The 19,258-nt window shown below is 34.8% G+C and overlaps 1 protein-coding gene across 1 annotated transcript; it reads left to right on the forward strand.

Annotated features, from left to right (window-relative positions):
* Positions 1-793: 793 nt before the first annotated feature.
* On the forward strand, positions 794-18,854 carry LOC133194197 (calpain-7-like). The gene is made up of 18 exons (XM_061330211.1): positions 794-878; positions 1,087-1,251; positions 3,226-3,334; positions 5,283-5,452; positions 6,773-6,840; positions 7,526-7,765; positions 8,475-8,561; positions 8,892-9,018; positions 9,384-9,469; positions 10,239-10,332; positions 11,380-11,526; positions 13,124-13,496; positions 14,660-14,759; positions 15,315-15,447; positions 16,068-16,355; positions 16,534-16,673; positions 17,411-17,503; positions 18,231-18,854. The coding sequence occupies exons 2-18, from the start codon at positions 1,126-1,128 to the stop codon at positions 18,373-18,375; spliced, it is 2,526 nt and encodes an 841-aa protein (XP_061186195.1). The 5' UTR covers positions 794-878; positions 1,087-1,125; the 3' UTR covers positions 18,376-18,854.
* The last annotated feature ends 404 nt before the right edge of the window (positions 18,855-19,258 follow it).

The raw sequence follows: 19,258 nt of genomic DNA on the forward strand, positions 1-19,258 counted from the left end.
TTTGCTTGTCAAGGAATTTTTGGTAGTTGATAGTGCCCCCAACTGAAAATGTATGGCTGTGCACGGCCATGCATGAAATAGTACCAGTGGCACATGTACTACACATGTAATCGTTTGGGGAGGACCATTCATTTTTGAGGTGGTTGACAATTTTTTTTAGTCAGATTATTTATTCTTCATGCTAGTCAAGGACAGATTATTATTTTCAAGATGATCAAGCACTGGCGGATTTAAAGGGGGCAGGAGGACCGCCCACCCTTTTGTGTCCAAAATACACATAAGATTTAATAAATCAATTTTTTTTTTTTTTTTGGTGTGGCCGTGGGCCCTTACCCCGACCCCTTTCAAGATTCCTGGATTCGCCACTGTCAAGGATAGATTTTTATTTCCAAAATCTGCAACCCCCCCCCCCCTTTCAGAATCAAATGGTCATCCCCTGACAGTGGTATTTCACAAAAACAACTTAAACAAGACATTGGTTCTCATAACATTGATACTTTCTGCATATCTGTAGTTTACTGGTCTAAGAAAATGAGAACACAAAAAAGACTGGCACCCCATCTTCTAAGACCAGTTAGCTACAAACATTGCAACTACCCCCCCCCCCCCTTTCAAAAAGCTACAGGAGAATTTGCAAACTGCTTCAAAAAATTAAATAAAATTAAAAACAAAATTTTAAATCAAGTGAGGTAGTAGTCCTGTAGTGTAATGTGAACGGTCGATCTTCCTCCAACTTACCGAATAAGTAAAGGAACGAATTGTCATCTCCCGTAGACGCCATTCCTATTTTCGGTTCGTCAACAGAGATGACTATCGAACTTACGGAGTAAATTTACATGTTTATGGATAGACATCGATGTGTTGACACTGATTAAATGGTAAGATTGGTGTAAAAGTAACGAGATTCATTCAGACAATCTTGAAAAACGTCAAGTGGAACGTACAAACGAAATTTCAAAATCCCAATATTACTGACAGCACGGAGGCTGAAGATAGCTTTCATTATCAAACTATAACGTTCAGGTACCCGTCCATGTATGGCGAACACAAAAAGTGTATAATTAATTGGCTACATATATCATTTAGGTGATTATCTCGTGTGTAGTTGTTGCTTGATTGGTTGAAATGGATGACGATATAAATGAAGGTGTGGATCCTGATATTTTGGAGACGGATGGAAAGCAGTTTGCATATCTAGCTGTTGAGTATGATAAAACAGGCAATTACCCCATGGCCGTGTTTTATTATAATGTAAGTATTGTGATAATTAACATTTAAACTTGTTTATGTTTAATGCAAAGATGATCCCTTGTAAACAAAAAGTTAGATAGAATGTTCTAATGTTCTAATAGAAATGATAATGTCCCACGAACCCTAGATAGAACGTTCTATCGTTAAAATGATATTGTCCTACGGACCCGGTTTGGTGAGGGCTTGTCCAGAGACACAGTTAGATTATTCTAACTACACGAACCCGGTTTAACGCCTGTCCTGAGACTCATTTAGATTATTCTTACTATAACAAAAGGTGAGACTAACATTTAATTGAATCTTAATGACATCCCAAACTTTAAACTCAGCTTGGAACATTGTTCTTAAAGGAGATGGGAGCATTAGGCTAGCAGCTCTGGTGATAGAGCACCTACACAGTTAACACATATATGTGATAAGTATCGGCTGCACACAAAATGTCACATATATATTTTTTACCCCATTTACGAAATCACAGAACATCAAAATTCACAAGAAATAAAACAAAAATTGTCCTGTACATATTTAATATTTTTTATTTGAAGCTTCCATTTTTTTAATTCCCACTCTCACAACACTGAGAATCTTGTTTGACCGTGTTGACTTGGGACTTACTGTTGTTGATTAATGTAAACAAAACATTATCAGTCTTCGCCAAATCTTTTTTTTCAGTACATGCCCTTCGGGCAGGTTTAACCACTTATTACGCTAGCCCGAACAAATATTTACATGCCCAGAATTTTATCAAGTAATTTTATTCTTATTTGCCTTTTCATGCCAAGGAAATGATCGGAAATCCATTTCTATCGATTTATTGTCTCGCCATTAATATTGTTTTCAACCTGTACACTTTTTGTGTCTCCTTTGCAAAAGAGTTCCTTGGAAATCACTGTAGAATAAACTATCGTTAAAATTTTATTTGGTGCTCCACTTCAGATGAAAAATCAGACTTTTAAGTACATTTAATGTTATTGGTATTATTTAATTTGATAATATGGAGGCTTAGGCCTCAGAATTTACATGCCCTTCGGGCTTTTAAGTACGCAATTTCCACATGCCTGCTTCCAATTTTACCAGATCCTGGGCTTCGGACTCCCGGGATTTGTCGAAGACTGCATTATAGCGATTGAAGATGTCAACTTGACATGATCTGGCTCTTCAGATCAAGTTACTGTTATAATACTATTATTATATATACTTTTAGATTCCTAAATATTCATGAGCAATAAAATATTGCTTAATTTTGCATGAAACACCACTCAAGAAATAAAATTGCTCACTTTTATTTTCATATAGCTAAAATACATGTAAAAACACAAGACCAACAGTCCAGATGTGAAATCCTGTTCACGCATCACTATATATTTGCTATTTTCAATTCAAAGTATTAAGATTTTTTGTGAAAATGTATCTACCAAGTTTGGTTATAATATGGTGTTTAATAAGAAAGTTATAACAAAAGACTTCATATTTTTCAGACGACCCTTGTACATATTTTAAGTAGAATATGAGTCAGGTGTTAACATACATTTCTATACTTTCATGATAAATAGTCAAATTTAAATGGTTTAAAAACATTTGTTAAAAATTACTTTTTCCTTACCATGTGCATAAGTCATGCCCTCCAGGTAACATTACATAGCAGCAGTATAAAAATTGTTAACTGTGCAGAATGTTTGCATGTATGTTTCACAGTGACATTCTCCTTTAAATGTATTCTAAATGCATTCAGTATAACGAGAAAAAAAATTACTTGTTTATAGGGTAATGTGAAATTGTTGTCCCTTGAAAACCATTTTGACCCCAGCTTCACCTCAGACAATAGTGGGATAACAAATTCACGTTACCCTAAAAATGTAATATTTTTATAATGTGTCTGTAATGTAACCCTTTGACATTACAAAGTATTTGGTAATTTTTTGCCGAGTTTGATGTGAGTTTGACTTATGCGTGTTACAATGTTTTTATCATCAGGAGGCGGCCCAGGCGTTATTATCAGCAGCTCTGGCAGGTTCCAAGTTACCAAACATCACCAACAAAGCTAACGAGTATATACTGAGAGCAGAGGAACTCAAAAGAGCCTGTAATTATTCCAATCTTAGATAGGTTATTTAATGTACGCCAACAAATATATCCTGAGGCAAAGAAACTAAAAAAAAAAGCCAGAAACTAATCTAAATCAATGATAGCTTATAATTTCATATACCAGTATTACCGTATAATGGGTATTTTCTGCGGTTGTCCAATTTTTGCGGAATTTTGCGGATAGGACAAATCCGCAAAAATTACAATCACAAAATATTTTTCAATATTTCTTCAGATATATATTTTATACATGCAAGTATGATAAGTTGTGCGTATGTCACAGGATTCTCATTAACGCAAGAACCTGCGTACTGGAGGCAGCAAAATTATTTGGGACGCAAGGTTCTTAAAAACGATGCGTCCGCAGACTCATGAGTGGACACGTCCTCGTTAGCGAGAAATTCGGGTGTCATCGAAATTCAAAGATTTTAGATGTCAGGATTTGTCCAAAACATATTGAATCAAAACGTTCCTGTAAATAATATCAATTTAATAATTTTATACAAAAAGTTAAACATCTTTTCTTGTACCTATTTCTTTATTTTATATGGATATGCATGTAGGCCTACATGTAAATGACTAAACGACATTTCGCAATTATTCGTCCAAACTCCGAAAGCTGAAAACAACACATATTAGCTTTTCTTTCTTTCTTTAACACTTTTTTTCAATCTTGTGTTTTATCTTGAGACCATAATTACTGCTTTTATAAACAATGTGGCTTGATTGTCTTGTGAATTTCACTCAATGCAGACGACTGACAGGATTAGTTACGCCTCATTGCACATGGCACCTGTGATTGTATACGGTCAACTTTAGGTTACTTGATTATGCAACTGTTTGTTTGAGCTTAAAATATAAACACCAGGTAAATTTTGATGGCAATTAACTATAAGTGTATTTTTAGAATATGGCTTGGATGCATTAATTATCTATATATTTAAATATTTTAATAGATCGCATAAAACGTTTGTTACAATGTAGAATAAAGATTTTTATTTTTGTTTGGGTGGACTGATACTGTAATAATTCATTTCAATTGGGACTTGACATATTTTTACAAAGACTAACTAAAAGATAGTAGTTTAATTAAGCTTAATAGCTTAATACCAGTTCTCATGCACCTTTGATCAATATGTCTCAATGAATTTATAAAACGTAAACATGGCAGCTATCTGATAATCCTTAGAGTTTGGTGATCATACCCAGTATATATTTTTTTGCGGTATAATGCAAGCGCAGAAATTGAAAACGCAGAAATTAATTTGCTATCTTTTAGGGGTTAAATCGCAAAAATTTCCAACCGCAGAAAATACCCGTTATACGGTATTAGGGCTGCACAATAATATCTATATTCCGGTATATTGTGATTCGTTAACAAAAAATATCGTCTTTATGATACGTTTTTCCAGTGCCGATATACCAGCAAAATGATTGGGCTTTAGATTTATGAAGTAAAATGTGAAATTTAAGATGTCAGGAATGTTTTAAATCGTGCCAAACACGACCAAACGGTAAAGGTTTTTGTTGTATGGTTGCATTTCGTTGCCAAACTATAGTGAATTCAACTAGAACTTTTTTGTTACAACGTATTTATAAAATTTTATACACTCTGCTTATAAATGGAGGTTAATAAAACAAGAAAAGAGCATTTTAAGTGTTATAAAAAATAATGCAATACATATCGCAATACAGTTCCAAATATCGCAATATATCACAATACGAAATTTCTAATCAATAACCGGTCCTATATATTATAATGAAAAAACCGTCTTGTAGATTACATATATAAGTTTATTTACCCACAGGGAAAATCACGAAAGAAACCATGCTTAATAATTCCTGAAATATTCTTTTCACTAGCAGTCCTTTAGTACCTTATGTAGGTTATAACAGTAGTGACATCTTAGTGCCTTAATGCACCATGTTTTTCTTTCTGTTTACAGTAAACTCGGGGAGTGTACAGACACAGCAGACAGAACACAAGTCGGAGGAGAAACTGAACCTGGAACGAGGGAACTTCCTTCTCCACCAGGCGTTCGATGAAGACGAGGCGGGAAATCTCCCCGAGGCCAAGGATCTCTACACAGAGGCTGTGGAAGTCTTCCTCAAAATCGTAAAAAACATTTTTTCTGAAATATCGTCAGATATTATTTTGTTTTTGTTTACAATTTCAGTTTGATTTGATTGTTTTCCTTTTCTTGTTCTTGTTTCTCTTTCTTTTGCTTTCTCTCTCTCTCTCTTTTGAAGAACTGCTTTTAAAATATGAATGAAAGACACTGCTGTCTCTCTCTCTTGCTCTCTCTTTTGAAGAAATGCTTGAGTTATCAAATAACTGTATGTGTACTACATATCTTAGTTGTATATAACAGTAAGTGCAAATACTGACTATGAACTACTTGGTGCAATATTGAATAACCTACATATGAACTCAGGGATCGACATTAACGGTTGTCCGATTGCCCGGGACAAGTAAATTCTCAGTTCGGGCAAGTGAAATTGTCGACCTACTTTTCCGATCGGGCAAGTGAATTTTTCTGATACAAATGTACATATTTATTTAGTTTACATTAATTTATAAATAAAACAATAAATTGAACACTTGATTTCCGCCACGCACCTGACTGACAATGTTTTGCATTTGAAATTCCTTGGTAGCATTTCTGGATTATACGGTTAATTTAAAAATCAAGTTTGTTGTTTTCTTTCGTAGGAAATACACTCTACGTCTAACAAAATTTTGTTAACTTCTTATTAGGGAATTAGATTATTCAAGCACAGAATATAAGTACAGTGTAACACGTTGTATCCTGATCAAGGTAAGATGTATGTTTCGTAGCAACTATCTTCCTTAAGCGTTGCATCACAGTTATCGCTGAAAATCACGAATTACAAAATGATCCTACCGCAAATAATTTTCAAAAATATGATATTTAAAAAGGAAATGAAGGGATATTGCTGCATGGCAGTGTGTGTTAACAGGTTACATATACAAGTACATTTACAAGCGGTATACATTTATGTACAAATGCAGGATCAAAATTTTTTCAGGTACCAGGTAGCTCAACTTGCCAAATTGACAGTAGTGTATTTCGTCACATTTTTTCTTTTCAGAATGTTTGCAGTAATTAATAATTTTCGTCTTAAGTTCCATCCTAATTTTGGGCAACCAAGTTTTGCATTCGGACAAGTCAAAGTTTGAGATCACTTGCCCGAAGGGCAAGTGAATCTGAAAGTTAATGTCTATCCCTGGAACTAAAGCTTTATTTTTCACTCAATAAATACTCAATCAGTAATTTGATAAGTTAAGATGAAAACAAAAAGAAAATAAATGAATTATTTTTATGTATTTTTAGGTAATTAAATGACATAATGCTGTAAGTTAAGGTAGTTACACATACTTGAATATAATCAGGACTCCTATGATTTTTTTCAGAGAGACAGCACCACAGACAAGGGATTACAAGACAAGATGACAAAAGTGGCCTCACAGGCTTTAGACAGGTATGTCTCTCAGGCTTTAGACAGGTATGTCTCTCAGGCTTTAGACAGGTATGGCTCTCAGGTTCTAGACAGGTATGTCTCTCAGGCTTTAGACAGGTATGTCTCTCAGGCTTTAGACAGGTATGGCTCTCAGGTTCTAGACAGATATGTCTGTCAGGTCTTAGACAGGTATGTCTGTCAGGTCTTAGACAGGTATGTCTCTCAGGTCTTAGACAGATATGTCTCTCAGGTCTTAGACAGGTGTGTCTCTCAGGTCTTAGACAGGTGTGTCTCTCAGGTCGTAGACAGGTATGTCTCTCAGGCTTTAGACAGGTATGTCTCTCAGGTTCTAGACAGGAATGTTTCATAGATCTTAGATAATTATATCTCCCAGATCCTCCTAAACTAATAGGTACATATATCTATTAGATATAGGTAGACCTGTCTCAATGGCAATGGATGAGAATAAATATTAAGAAAATATAAGAAGGAATGTCTTTTCAGGGATATGGCTGTATGACATGTTTCTCTGATTATAGACATGTAGGGCAGTAGGCATGTCCACCTAATGACAGACATCATGAATTTTAAAAAAAAAATGAAAAGTAGTTAATTATTTATCAATTTTCTTTTTTGTTTTTATTATGTATATACATGTATATTAAAATTTCTGATTTGTTCGTTAACAAAATTATTTTCTTGATAGGGCTGAAGCTTTAAAGAAAAAACTCTCAGCACCACCTGGTGGGGTAAAGCCCCTCCCTCCCCTCAACAAGGCCGGGGAGTACAAACCACCACCCCTGGGGTATGGGGCATTTCTAGACGAGGAGGACAAAGTCTCTATTCCTGGAGGAAAACCTGCCCCAACCAATGCCCCCAGAAAAGCTGGTCATCTTATCAACCTAGGTCCCTCTGTGTATACTAAAGAAGAAATAGAAGTACTCAGGTAATGGAGAAATTAAATCTCTCACTTGGTGTATACTAAGAAAGATGTAGAGTTACTCAGGTAATAAAAAAAATTAAATTTCTCACATTATAGATGATTAAAAGTGCTGAGGGTTTGAGAATATCATATGATTAAAAAAATGGGTTTATTAGTTTAAAATATATATCCAAACAACCCAAATACTAACTTATTTCTTAGATATAATTATATTACAAGTTAATGTTGGCTTTTATTTATCATTTAGTTTTTCTTTAAACAATTCTGCTTACAAGTACAGCTAAATCATGTATCTCTTTCCTGGGAGACCTCTCATTAATGGCAGATATATTTGAACAACAAAATGCTTTCTTCGGTTGTTAGTATTTGAATTAATGTTGCAGCTGTTGCAGAAAAAATGCGGGTTATGTAATTTTTTCCTGCAATGGCTGCAACATTAATTCCTGTATAACAAACAAAGAAAGACATTGTTTATATTTATATTTGTATAAAAAAACATATAAATTAAAATTAAGTACGTTAAATATTGTTTTATTGATATGTATGACATTGTGTGTTCCATTGATGGAAGAGCTGCTGCTCAAGAAACCTATACAGGTGGCTTGCTTAGCGGCGTTTACTGATTGATAAATGACCTTGGTTTTCATAAGAAATCAAGTAGATAATATTCAGTGGATGTAAATATATCCCCTGTATGTTCATCTGTTTACAGGAAGACGTCTTTTATCAATGGCAGAGAGTATGTCCCATTTATGAGTGTCGACATGAAAGAGAAATTTGCCTACCCCGTGCCATTTAGGTAAATAAATGGGTTTTTTTGGTGTGACTTTACCCTTTGTATTCAGTTTTTTATCATCAGATTGAAGAATTTTGAGGAAATAAAGCAAAATTTGATTTGTTTTCAAAAGCAGTAATTTAAACTGATCAGATAGCAGCTTGATGTAGTGTAGCTTGTACTTTGCTCAGATCCTAGCTTTGACATTAGTCTCGTTTTTAAACAAGATTAACCTCATAAACATGATCAAGTTTAGATTTTTTACTGGATCCACTTCTATACAAGAGCCTGATTTCAGGTAATTTGGATTGTGAACCATTTGTAGTGATGATAATTTATTGTGTAATTTTTTAGTGACAAGTGTGGAAAGCTTGCTCTCTCTCCAAAGCAGCGATCAAACTTCAGGGAATGGGTACGACCCGAGCAATTCTGTGATAACCCACAAATTATCTACGCTGTGTCTTGTTACAGCATAAAACAGGTAACCCTCAAATCCTGCAAATATTGTGCAGCTATGAGTGTTTTGTGTGATTCTTGGTTCAGATACTGTATTCTAGATAGTGGCTACATTTTACAATGTACATATAGGCTCAGTGTTGTATACTAGGCAAAAGTTGGACTATTGTCTACGAGAATATCAATTGATATATGTATGGACTTAGCTTTGTAAAATTCTTCTATTTTTCATTCCTGGCATTGATTTTCAAAATATTTCTAGTGTGCAGACTCAAATTTGGAATAGAAAATTGTGAAAGTTCATTTCTGAAAAATTGAAATCAGTCTTGGAATACAAATATAAAATCTTCGCTGTATATTTATTGTTCCGATTTTTTTTTTTTTTTACAGACCATTGTATCTGACTGTAGTTTCGTTTCATCTCTAGCCATCAGTGCTCAGTATGAAAGGAGATTTAAGAAAAAACTCATAACCAGGTAAGGAAGGGTCTAGGAAAAATGAACCTTCTTAAAACAAACTTAAAAAGTTTAAATAAGTTTGATTTCTCATCTCAGTCCTACAGGTACTCCTGAACATAGTTGTCAACATAATCATTTAAGAATTATTTAAGGAATAACTGTCTTATTTTTTGGATTCATGATGTGATCAATCGAGTGGCTTGCGTGATAATTTGCATAAACGCCGAAGGCGTTTATGCATAAAATTATCACGCAAGCCAATCGATTGATCATCGTCATGAATCCAAAAAATCTGACAGTTATTCCTTATATTTACATGCTCCTGATTCTGCAAATTCCCGTGCTTATAGCCCCGCTTCTGTCTCTATTTGTCCCGCCCCGCACGTGATTTTTTTTAACCGCGCCTATCGATGAACCAGTAGATTTATGTAGAAATAAAGTATTTTTACAATTTGTAATTTTATCTCGGACAAAGACATTGGAAATGTAAATATTCATGTATTAAATGTTGTCAGAGTTAGCTGAACATTTTTCCACTTACATATACAGTAAAACACTATTATGGCCAAATCCAGGGATGAATGATTTTGATGCATTATATGGGATAACTTCAAAGCATGTTTTAAATGAAACAGAAATAAAATTCACTCAACTTTAAGCTTAAAGTCCTTATAAGCTTGTTCACTGTTACCATGTTTTACAGTTCTTTTGTACTTGATGGAAGAGTTAAGGGCATTACTCCATTATTTATTTTCCCTTTTTTAACTTTAAACACTTGTCTTTTCAGCATTATTTACCCTCAGAACAGGAATGGAGACCCTGTATACAATCCGTGTGGAAAGTACATGGTGAAACTCAACATAAATGGAGTTCCCAGAAAGGTTAGACCACAAGCCTTGTTAATCTGTACACTTGTGTTCCCAAGGAAATCGTCTGAATAAGTGAAGTGTTCAGTCTTGATTACCAAAACAAGCATTTAATAATTTGTAGATGTAATGTAAATTCTGTTTCAAAAAAACTTCATTGAGAAGGTGAAGCATCTGGAATATTGATGTCCGTATTAACAAGGCTAGACTTTGATTTAATCCTGTGAATTTATGCAGAAATTATTTTTTCTGTTTATGCTGAGGTTTAATTGATAATAAATATTTGATGATGTGAATGTTGACTTTGGGGTATGTGTGTGTTTGGGGAGGAGAGGGGTCTCTATTTTCCCATGTGCCTGTGAACTTATCCAGGGGAGTTTTCATGTTTAGAAGATTTTAAGCATTCCAATTTAACATTTAGAAGATAATTGTATTATGAATGTTAAATTTCAGAGACAATCATGATGACAAAATTAAGAATTATATAATATGTTTAGAATTAAGCTGTGCTTCTAGATGATTATTAGTCCCCTACCGGTGAAACCGGAGGGGACTATAGGTTTCCTCTGAGTCTGTCCGTCCGTCTGTCCGTCCGTCTGTCTGTCTGTCTGTCCCTCTGTCTGTCTGTCAGTCTGTCCCACTTGGTTTTCCGCACTTTTTTCCTAAACGCTTGCAGATATTGAGCTGATTTTTGGTATGTGAATGTATCTTGATGAGTTACAGATCAAGTTTGCATTTCGTTCCGCTTCATTGATTTTTGACGGAATTACGGCCTTTTCAATTTTTACGGGTTTTCCGCAATTTTCTTCTAAACGCTTGTAGATATTGAGCTGATTTTTGGTATGTGGCTTTACCTTGATTAGTTATAGATCAAGTTTGCATTTCCTCCCGCTTCATTAATTTTTGACGGAATTATGGCATTTTCAATTTTTAACTGGAACCAGATTACACTTGCCGGTAGGGGACTAGTATTGCTAATGCAATACTCTCAGAATGCTTGTTTAGATGAGCTTTGTTAACCTATACATGTTGTACTTATGTTGTGAAATGCTGATATTTCAGGTGATCATTGATGACTTTTTCCCTATGGGACGGGACGGAGAACTACTATGTTCATTCTCAAACAACAGGAACGAGTTGTGGATCTCTCTCCTGGAGAAAGCTTACATGAAAGTGATGGGTGGATACGATTTCCCAGGATCCAACTCTGTATGTATCATTATCAGTAGATTTTGTTTCTAACATCAGTAAACTGATTACTGTACACATACTTTTTCCCACTTGGAATTAATCAATGCTATATGTACGTGTCACAATTTTTTCTGTGGAAATTTTGTCAACAGCGTACATTTAGGTGCATTTAAGACATATAAAGGGAACACAAGAAATTTGCGTAATTTTCTACCTGCAAATTAAACAGAAATTGAGGTTCCAAGAATTATGACCCTATGTAAAAAAAGTACATGTATAGTATGTTGGAGTGTTTCAGTGATATGTCAGCCCTTTTTATTAGCTCACCTCAACAAAGTTGGCGGAGCATATGTAATACCCTCGGCATCAGCGTCCCAGGTTAAAGTTTTTGGTGCAGTTTTCTTTTCAAGTACTTCTGTACCTTATATTAAACAGAGATGCATGGAGGATGCTACTAGTATGTTTCATTGTACCAGTCAAGGTTTCAGATGCTGCAATTTCAGCTGAAGAATGACCAGGTTAATGTTTTTGGAGCAGGGTAAAAGCAGGTCAAAGTTCTTAGAGCAGGTTAAAGTTTTTGGAGCAGATCTCATTTCCATGTAACTAAAAGCCCTATATTGACCAAAATGGCATGAATGATACATCTAAGGATGCACACTACTGGACTTGCTTCGGATGCTGGATCTGACCTACATTTTCCAGATGAGTGACCAGGTTAAAGTTTTTGGAGCATGTCTCATTTCCAAGGAACTAAAAGCCCTATATTGACCAGACTTGCATGGATGATACATCTGAAGATGCACACAACCAAGCTTGCTTCGGATGCTGTATCTGACTGACATTTTTCAGATTAGTGACCAGGTTAAAGTTTTTGGAGCAGGTCTCGTTTCCAAGTAACTAAAAGCCCTATATTGACCAAAGGATGCTGGATCTGGCCTACATTTTCTGAATGAGTGACCAAGTTAAAGTTTTTAGAGCAGGTCTCATTTCCAAGTAACTTTAAGCCCTATATTGAACAAACTTGCATGGATGATACATCTGAAGATGCACACTACCAAGCTTGCTTTGGATGCTGGATCTCACCTACATTTTTCAGATGAGTTACCAGGTTAAAGTAAACTATAAGGGCTATCTGAACCAAACTTGCATGGATGATGCATCACAGGATGAACACTCTCAAACTTACTTCAGATGCTGGATTTGAATTACATTTTCTGGATGAGGGACTAGTTTAAAGTTCTTGGATTAGTCCATTCCCAAGTAACTGCAAGCCCTATCAGACCAAAATTGCATAAATGCTACATCTAAAGATGCACACTACTAGATTATTAGTTTGGGACTTTGCCTTACTTAAAGGCGACATTCGTTGAGGTTAGCTCTGTAATCTCTGATTACCTATGTTTTTTTTAATAAGAAGCTGCCTTTTGAAAAAAAAAAGGTTTATTGTGAAACCTTGTTATTTAATTTATATTTTATAGATGTGATTGCTAGGTTATAAAATAATTATAAGATAATTTAGTTTTTATGAAAAATGCTTTCATTTAGTTTAAGATTTTGCATTGAAAACACACTTTAAAATGAACTGATAAATGACCTTAAAGCACTTACATTTCAGAATATTGACCTTCATGCACTGACAGGATGGATTCCTGAGAGAGTGGCCATTAAACGTAATTCTGATGATTTTGACAAAGACAAAGAATTTAAACGGATCCACGACAGATTTCATAAAGGACACTGCTTAATTACCATAGCAACAGGTGATCTACATGAAGCAGAGGCTGATCGTGCCGGCCTGGTACCAACTCATGCTTACGCAATGTTGGACATTCGGGAAGTGAAAGGGAGAAAACTCTTTATGTTAAAAAATCCTTGGAGCCACTTAAGGTGGAAGGGACATTTTTCTGAGAATGATTCTGTGAATTGGACTCCAGAGTTACAGAAACTGTTAAACTATGATCCCAAAAGTGCTCAGCAATATGACAATGGTAGGAAGACATTACTTTAGTTGTCTGTCTGTCCATCTTTTTTTGCTCTGTCTGTTTCAAATCTCTTTAGGTGAAGAATTATGATTTTAAGGTGTATTGGTGCTCATGCATTATAGATGTATCAGTATAATGATTCTAGATTACAACTCGAATCTGACAATGGTATGGATATATAGGGATGTTTCATGGTTGTCCTAAATTTTTTTCTTTGCCTTTTGAAATTGAAACAAAATTGAAAAAAAAGATCAAATTTACTTGAAAAGAAAATATTAGGAAAATGTGTATTTTGATACGATTAACCAGTTAATCAGTTGGAACGTCTTGCGGTTAACCGATTAGCAATTCTGTATTTGACTGCCATCTCTTATTTATACAGAGAGTAAATGAAGGTTGTCAACTGATTATTTGTCAAACATTAGAGGGACCCTAATAAGCATACAGCACCGTATAATTAGTTGTCATGATCCATGCTGTGTATTAAGTACAGATAACTTGGAGACCTTAAGTTCTGCAAAGGAAGGGTTCCATAGTATGCACTCATTAGTCACCAGTTTTTTCTTTAACTTGAGATCTTAAAATTTTTTTTATTGTCCAAAGACACTTGGAAAGCCTGTTGTCTTTGGACAGTAAGAAGAAACTCGAGTTGGAGAAACACTGGTATCTGACACCAGGTACTAACTCTCATTGGTATAAATTTATGGGACCTGTATGTCTGGATGAAGACTGCAGTGATAGGGATAAGTGTGTACTGTAGATTCCTAAATATACGCGAGGAATAAATTATCGCGTAATTATGCGAGAAGCACCACTCGCGAAATAAAATAACTCGCTTTTATTTTTATGTTGCTTTAATGTATGTAAAATCTCTAGATAAAACACCCATTCGTGAATTATTGTTCTCGCGATTTGACGCCCTTGGGCCATTTCGCGATATTAAGTACTCGTGTAAAATAAGGAATCTACAGTATTTAACATACAAGGTGTAAAATTGTTATGTGCCTGGTTACTCAATGGGTAAGTGACTGGTGATGGGTTTGTAACTGCTTTGTCAGTCTTACTGAAAATACCCACCAAAACATATTATTAATAGTAGATTCTATTTTTTAGAGAATTAAGCCTGTATGTATTATCTATTATAATTGTGGTCTTTTGTTAATTTACAGGGGTGTTTTGGATTGACTATGAATCATTATGCAGATTTTTTGATGTCATATACATAAACTGGAATCCAGAGTTATTTAAATATACAACATGTACTCACAGGTGAGTTAGAGTCAGTATTTAAATATACAGCATGTACTCACAGGTAAGTTAAAGTCAGTATTTGAATATACGTCACACACTTATACATTGTAAGAGTTCAAATTTATTTTTTCTGGATAGATTGATAATAGTATATTTTAAATTAGGCTTAATTACATGTTTTTAAAATGCAGGAAATTGTATTTACATATTTTAATGAAGAAACATTTAAAAATTTAAAGCCTCAATTCTTAAGATTCATAAATTAAGGGTATATTGAAAGGATGAACTAAATTTTTAGTAAGTACTCTTACGCAGCACAGTTAAGGCTACCAAATGGGGGCGGAGCCTAATTTGTACGGGAAATTTTAACTATGACATCATACAAAACCAACAATTCTTAAAAATACTAAAAAATGAAATAATTTGCTATTTTTAACTATAGGAAACCATCAAACTACATTTAAACTTACTATAACATGCTGTTTTGTCTTGAGTTTTTATGTTTTAGTACATGTTATGTGATTGGTCTGTATGTTTCAGTACTTTGATATGATTGGTGTTTTTATGTTTTAGTACTTGGGCAGCTAAAGAGGGACCCAGGCGGGACTCTTATAACATCAGTGATAATCCACAATACCGGCTAGAAATCCAAGCCAGTCAGCCTGCAGCTGTCTGGATTCTACTGACCAGACACATCACAGACAAGGTAGGTATAATATAAGTCATAATTTATGGAATTCTCTGGAGATATGAACCAGTCAGGTAACCTCTTATGATTTCTACTCACACAGATTATAAACAGCAAAGTATGGAGTTAATAAAAACAATATAAGTAAAAGAATTTATATGCCTACTTGAGGAATCTCTCTGTTTGTCTCTTGCATGAGAGGATATAGCATGTTTACATATAGGTAGAAATTCTAGACAATCATCTGGATGAATATATATGTACTACTGTGTAATTAAGAATGCAGTTTCTGGACTCATACATCAAAAAACAAGCAGGAATGGGGAGGGAGGGGGGAGCTAAATTACTGGTAGGGGCATGAGTTCACATTGGGGTAAATGTTGTAGTGTGTTTGTATACAAGTTTAATTCAACATGTTGAGAAATGGTTTATGTGATTGGAAAATATTACAAATAAATTCACCAATTTGTCTCATTGGAGAAACAAATATAAAATCACACCATACAGTGTACCTGTAAGAATTAGGAATACTGGATTCTTATTATTTTAGATATGCATGTCCATTATGCTTGTAACTATATCCAGCCACACAAATAACATTTCAAATGAATATGATGTCACTGAGTTTTCTTTTTTAGGATGATTTTGCTGACAATAAGGAGTTTATTACACTGCTGGTTTACAAATCTGAGGGAAAAAAGGTCTACTACCCCTACAGTCCCCCTCCTTATAAAGATGGCGTCCGAATCAACACCCCACACTATCTCTGTAAGATGGTGGAGGAGAAGGGAACCAGACAATTTACACTGGTTATCTCACAGTACGAAAAAAACAACACCATACACTACACGATACGGGTCTTCTCCTCCTGTGAATTCAGCCTGACTAAGATTGTTGACCCTTACAAGAAACAGTATGAAAAAAGGGTATGTTATAAAGGACAAGTCAAGCTGAATAAATTATTTATATTTCAGAACTGAGCCTCAAATTATATTTTAATATCCATTCAGTGGACTTCAAGTAACTTTTATGTAGAGAGACAACTTTCAAGTTTTATTTCATGTAGAGAGACAATTTAAAATTGGTTTCCAATTTTGTTGTCAGATGAATGGTCAGTGGAAGGGATGTACTGCTGGAGGCTGCGGGAATTACAGGGACAGTCACCCAAATAACCCAATCTACCAGATCAGACTGGACAATAACCAGACAGACAACTGTATACTGCTGGAGCTCCTAGGGCCAAAGTCAGTATTTAACTCAAAGATAACTCAAAATAACTAGTAGTTAACCAGACAGACAACTCTATACTGCTGGAGCTCCTAGGATCAAAGTCAGTATAAATATCAAGGATAACTCAAAATAACTAATAGTTAACCAAACAGATAACTGTATACTGCTGGAGCTCCTAGGGCCAAAGTCAGTATTTAACTAAAGGATAACTCAAAATAACTTGTAGTTAACCAGACACACAACTGTATACTGCTTGAGCTCTTAAATCCAAAGTCAGTATTTAACTTGAAGACAGACAATTGTATACTGCTGGAACGGAACTTCTAGGTTGAAATTAAGTCAGTATTTGACTCAAAGATGAATCACTGATAACATGTAAACCAGACAGACAACAATGTTCTCCTGGAACTAAGTCCCAAATGTGTGTACAATAGATAGTCCAGCAGCGGTTGTAACTAATTAATCAGAAAGACAGCAGTAAATATATACTCCTTGACCTCCAAAGTCTAAAGTCAGTATTATCTCAAACATAAGGGAACTAGAATTTTCCAGGACGAACCATGATTTTGTACCCTGACATGATATGAACCAGTGGGATGGTACCCCCTGTTAAATAAAGTAGATGTGGACCAAGAGTGCCAATTTATTATTATGTTTTTAAATTGTTCACATCTTCTGACAGTTTGTTCTCCAATAAAAGATTGTAGTAGAATTGTCATTGACAAAAAAGGTATTATTGGTTTGTTTTCAGACAGTATAGTGTTGGCTTTGAGGTGACATGTGTATCTGAAAATGTGCCAGGGGCACCAGGTCAATTCAAGAGAACCAGTTCAGGAGATTACAGGTAAATTTGCCAAGAGAGAGCAAGCTTAGGAGATTACAGGTTAGGAGGTTATTATGACAAGAGAATCAGCTCAAGAAATTGTAGGTAAATATGCCAAGAAAACCAGTTCAGGAAATTAAAGGTAAATATGACAAAGAACCAGCTCAGGAGATTACTGGTAAATATAACAAGAGTAGTGGCTCAGGTGAATTACAGAAAGTTATGATAAGAGAACCAGCTCAGGAGATTACAGATTGCAAGTAGATTCCTTTTATTTCATAAAAATATTGCCTTTGTGCACAGATAAATGTTTGTGATAATTTTTGTCGTTTCTGTTTCAAAAAGCATTCTTAGTATAAAGACACAAAAAGAGAGTTAAAGAAATTGTGGCATTTTGGAGCTTATTTTCTGCATTAATTATTCAGATAAGGTTTATTTATATAATAGTGTGGGTATTTTGTATGTAATATATTGCCTAAATAGTATTTAGCAGTCAGTGTGACACATATTGTATTCCCTTCTGGCTCACTCACAAGGGGTGGTGAGGTTAATCCCACATGTAGGTGCTGACAAATTTTCTGTAGAAGAAACAGTCGTGAACTTTTTCAACATAGTTTGCTTACACTATATAAATCTTTTGTACACTCTGTGAAAATAGTTGGGTTTTGATCATATAAAGACAAACTTACAGAAAACATAATAATGTGGGAGAGATGAAGAGGTTTATTTTCATAAAATCTTTTTACAGGAATGGTTATTGTGTACTGCAGTTAGACAGAATCTCAGGAGGGATCTATAACATCATGCCGAGTACATTTCTGCCCGGTCAGGAGGGGCCATTCTTTCTGGACATCAGCAGCTCTAGTCCCGTAACTGTCGTCCAGATACAGTAGAACTAGTGTGAATATGTGCTGTTTTAATTTGGAAGGGGGGGGGGGGGGATAAGAGGAATATATTTCAGCTATGCATCATTTGTTTGTTATCAGTTTGTCCTTTACCTGAAACAGAGACAGCAATACATATTTTGACTTAAATATATATATACACTGCATAAGTAATTAGTGGATCAGGGAGGGATCAATTTGAACTACATCTGGATCCATTAAAAGATTCACTCCTATTTTAAACTTGACTTTTGTGGTGTATTTTAACTGTAGGTAGAGGTGGGGATATTGTACTGGCTTAATGGGAATCGTTACAGACATAAATATTTCCATGTATGATCAACATATTGTACAGTAGTGCAGCTGTACTAGTGGATGTTATTTCTTCTGAATATTCCTTAGTCTGTCAAATAATTTGTGATAAATATGAAATTGTACATTGTATTTATATTTTCTACAATAAATGTTGCTAAAAGTTTTACAGTTAATTGTTGCTATTTTTGTTTGAAAGGGAGAGTAGTGTAAGTTATAAGGTAAAAAAAAATATCATATTAAAACTTTACAGTCTTGCTAAAAATATTCTTGTGCATTTAGAAGAAATAATCTAAAATTAATCACTGTCTATAGACTGGTACTGTTTCTATCACAGTTTTTACATCCCTCTTTTGTCACAAAAACATTAACAAATTAAACAAGATGTATTTGTGAAACTCTGATTCACCAATGTGGTAGCTCATGGGAAAGATTAAAGTTTCTCAAATGCAAGTCAAACTCCAAGGTCAAGGCAAGAGATCAAAAATGTTGGTACCCAAGGGAAGGTCGTGTCTCAAGGAATATACCTGTCAAATATGAAAGTCCTAGCACCAACCATTGGAAAGTTATGGTGAAGGTT

Source organism: Saccostrea echinata, unplaced genomic scaffold, assembly GCF_033153115.1.
Source record: "Saccostrea echinata isolate AGI-Se365-2 ecotype Australia unplaced genomic scaffold, CSIRO_AGI_Sech_v1 ptg000028l, whole genome shotgun sequence".
Taxonomy (NCBI): domain Eukaryota; kingdom Metazoa; phylum Mollusca; class Bivalvia; order Ostreida; family Ostreidae; genus Saccostrea; species Saccostrea echinata.

Coding starts and splice junctions, on each gene's coding strand:
- LOC133194197 (XM_061330211.1), top strand. CDS start 1,126: ATGGATGACGATATAAATGAAGGTGTGGATCCTGATATTTTGGAGACG. Junction 9,019..9,383: donor CTTGTTACAGCATAAAACAG/GTAACCCTCAAA, acceptor TTTTTTTTACAG/ACCATTGTATCTGACTGTAG. Junction 16,674..17,410: donor CTGGAGCTCCTAGGGCCAAA/GTCAGTATTTAA, acceptor GTTTGTTTTCAG/ACAGTATAGTGTTGGCTTTG.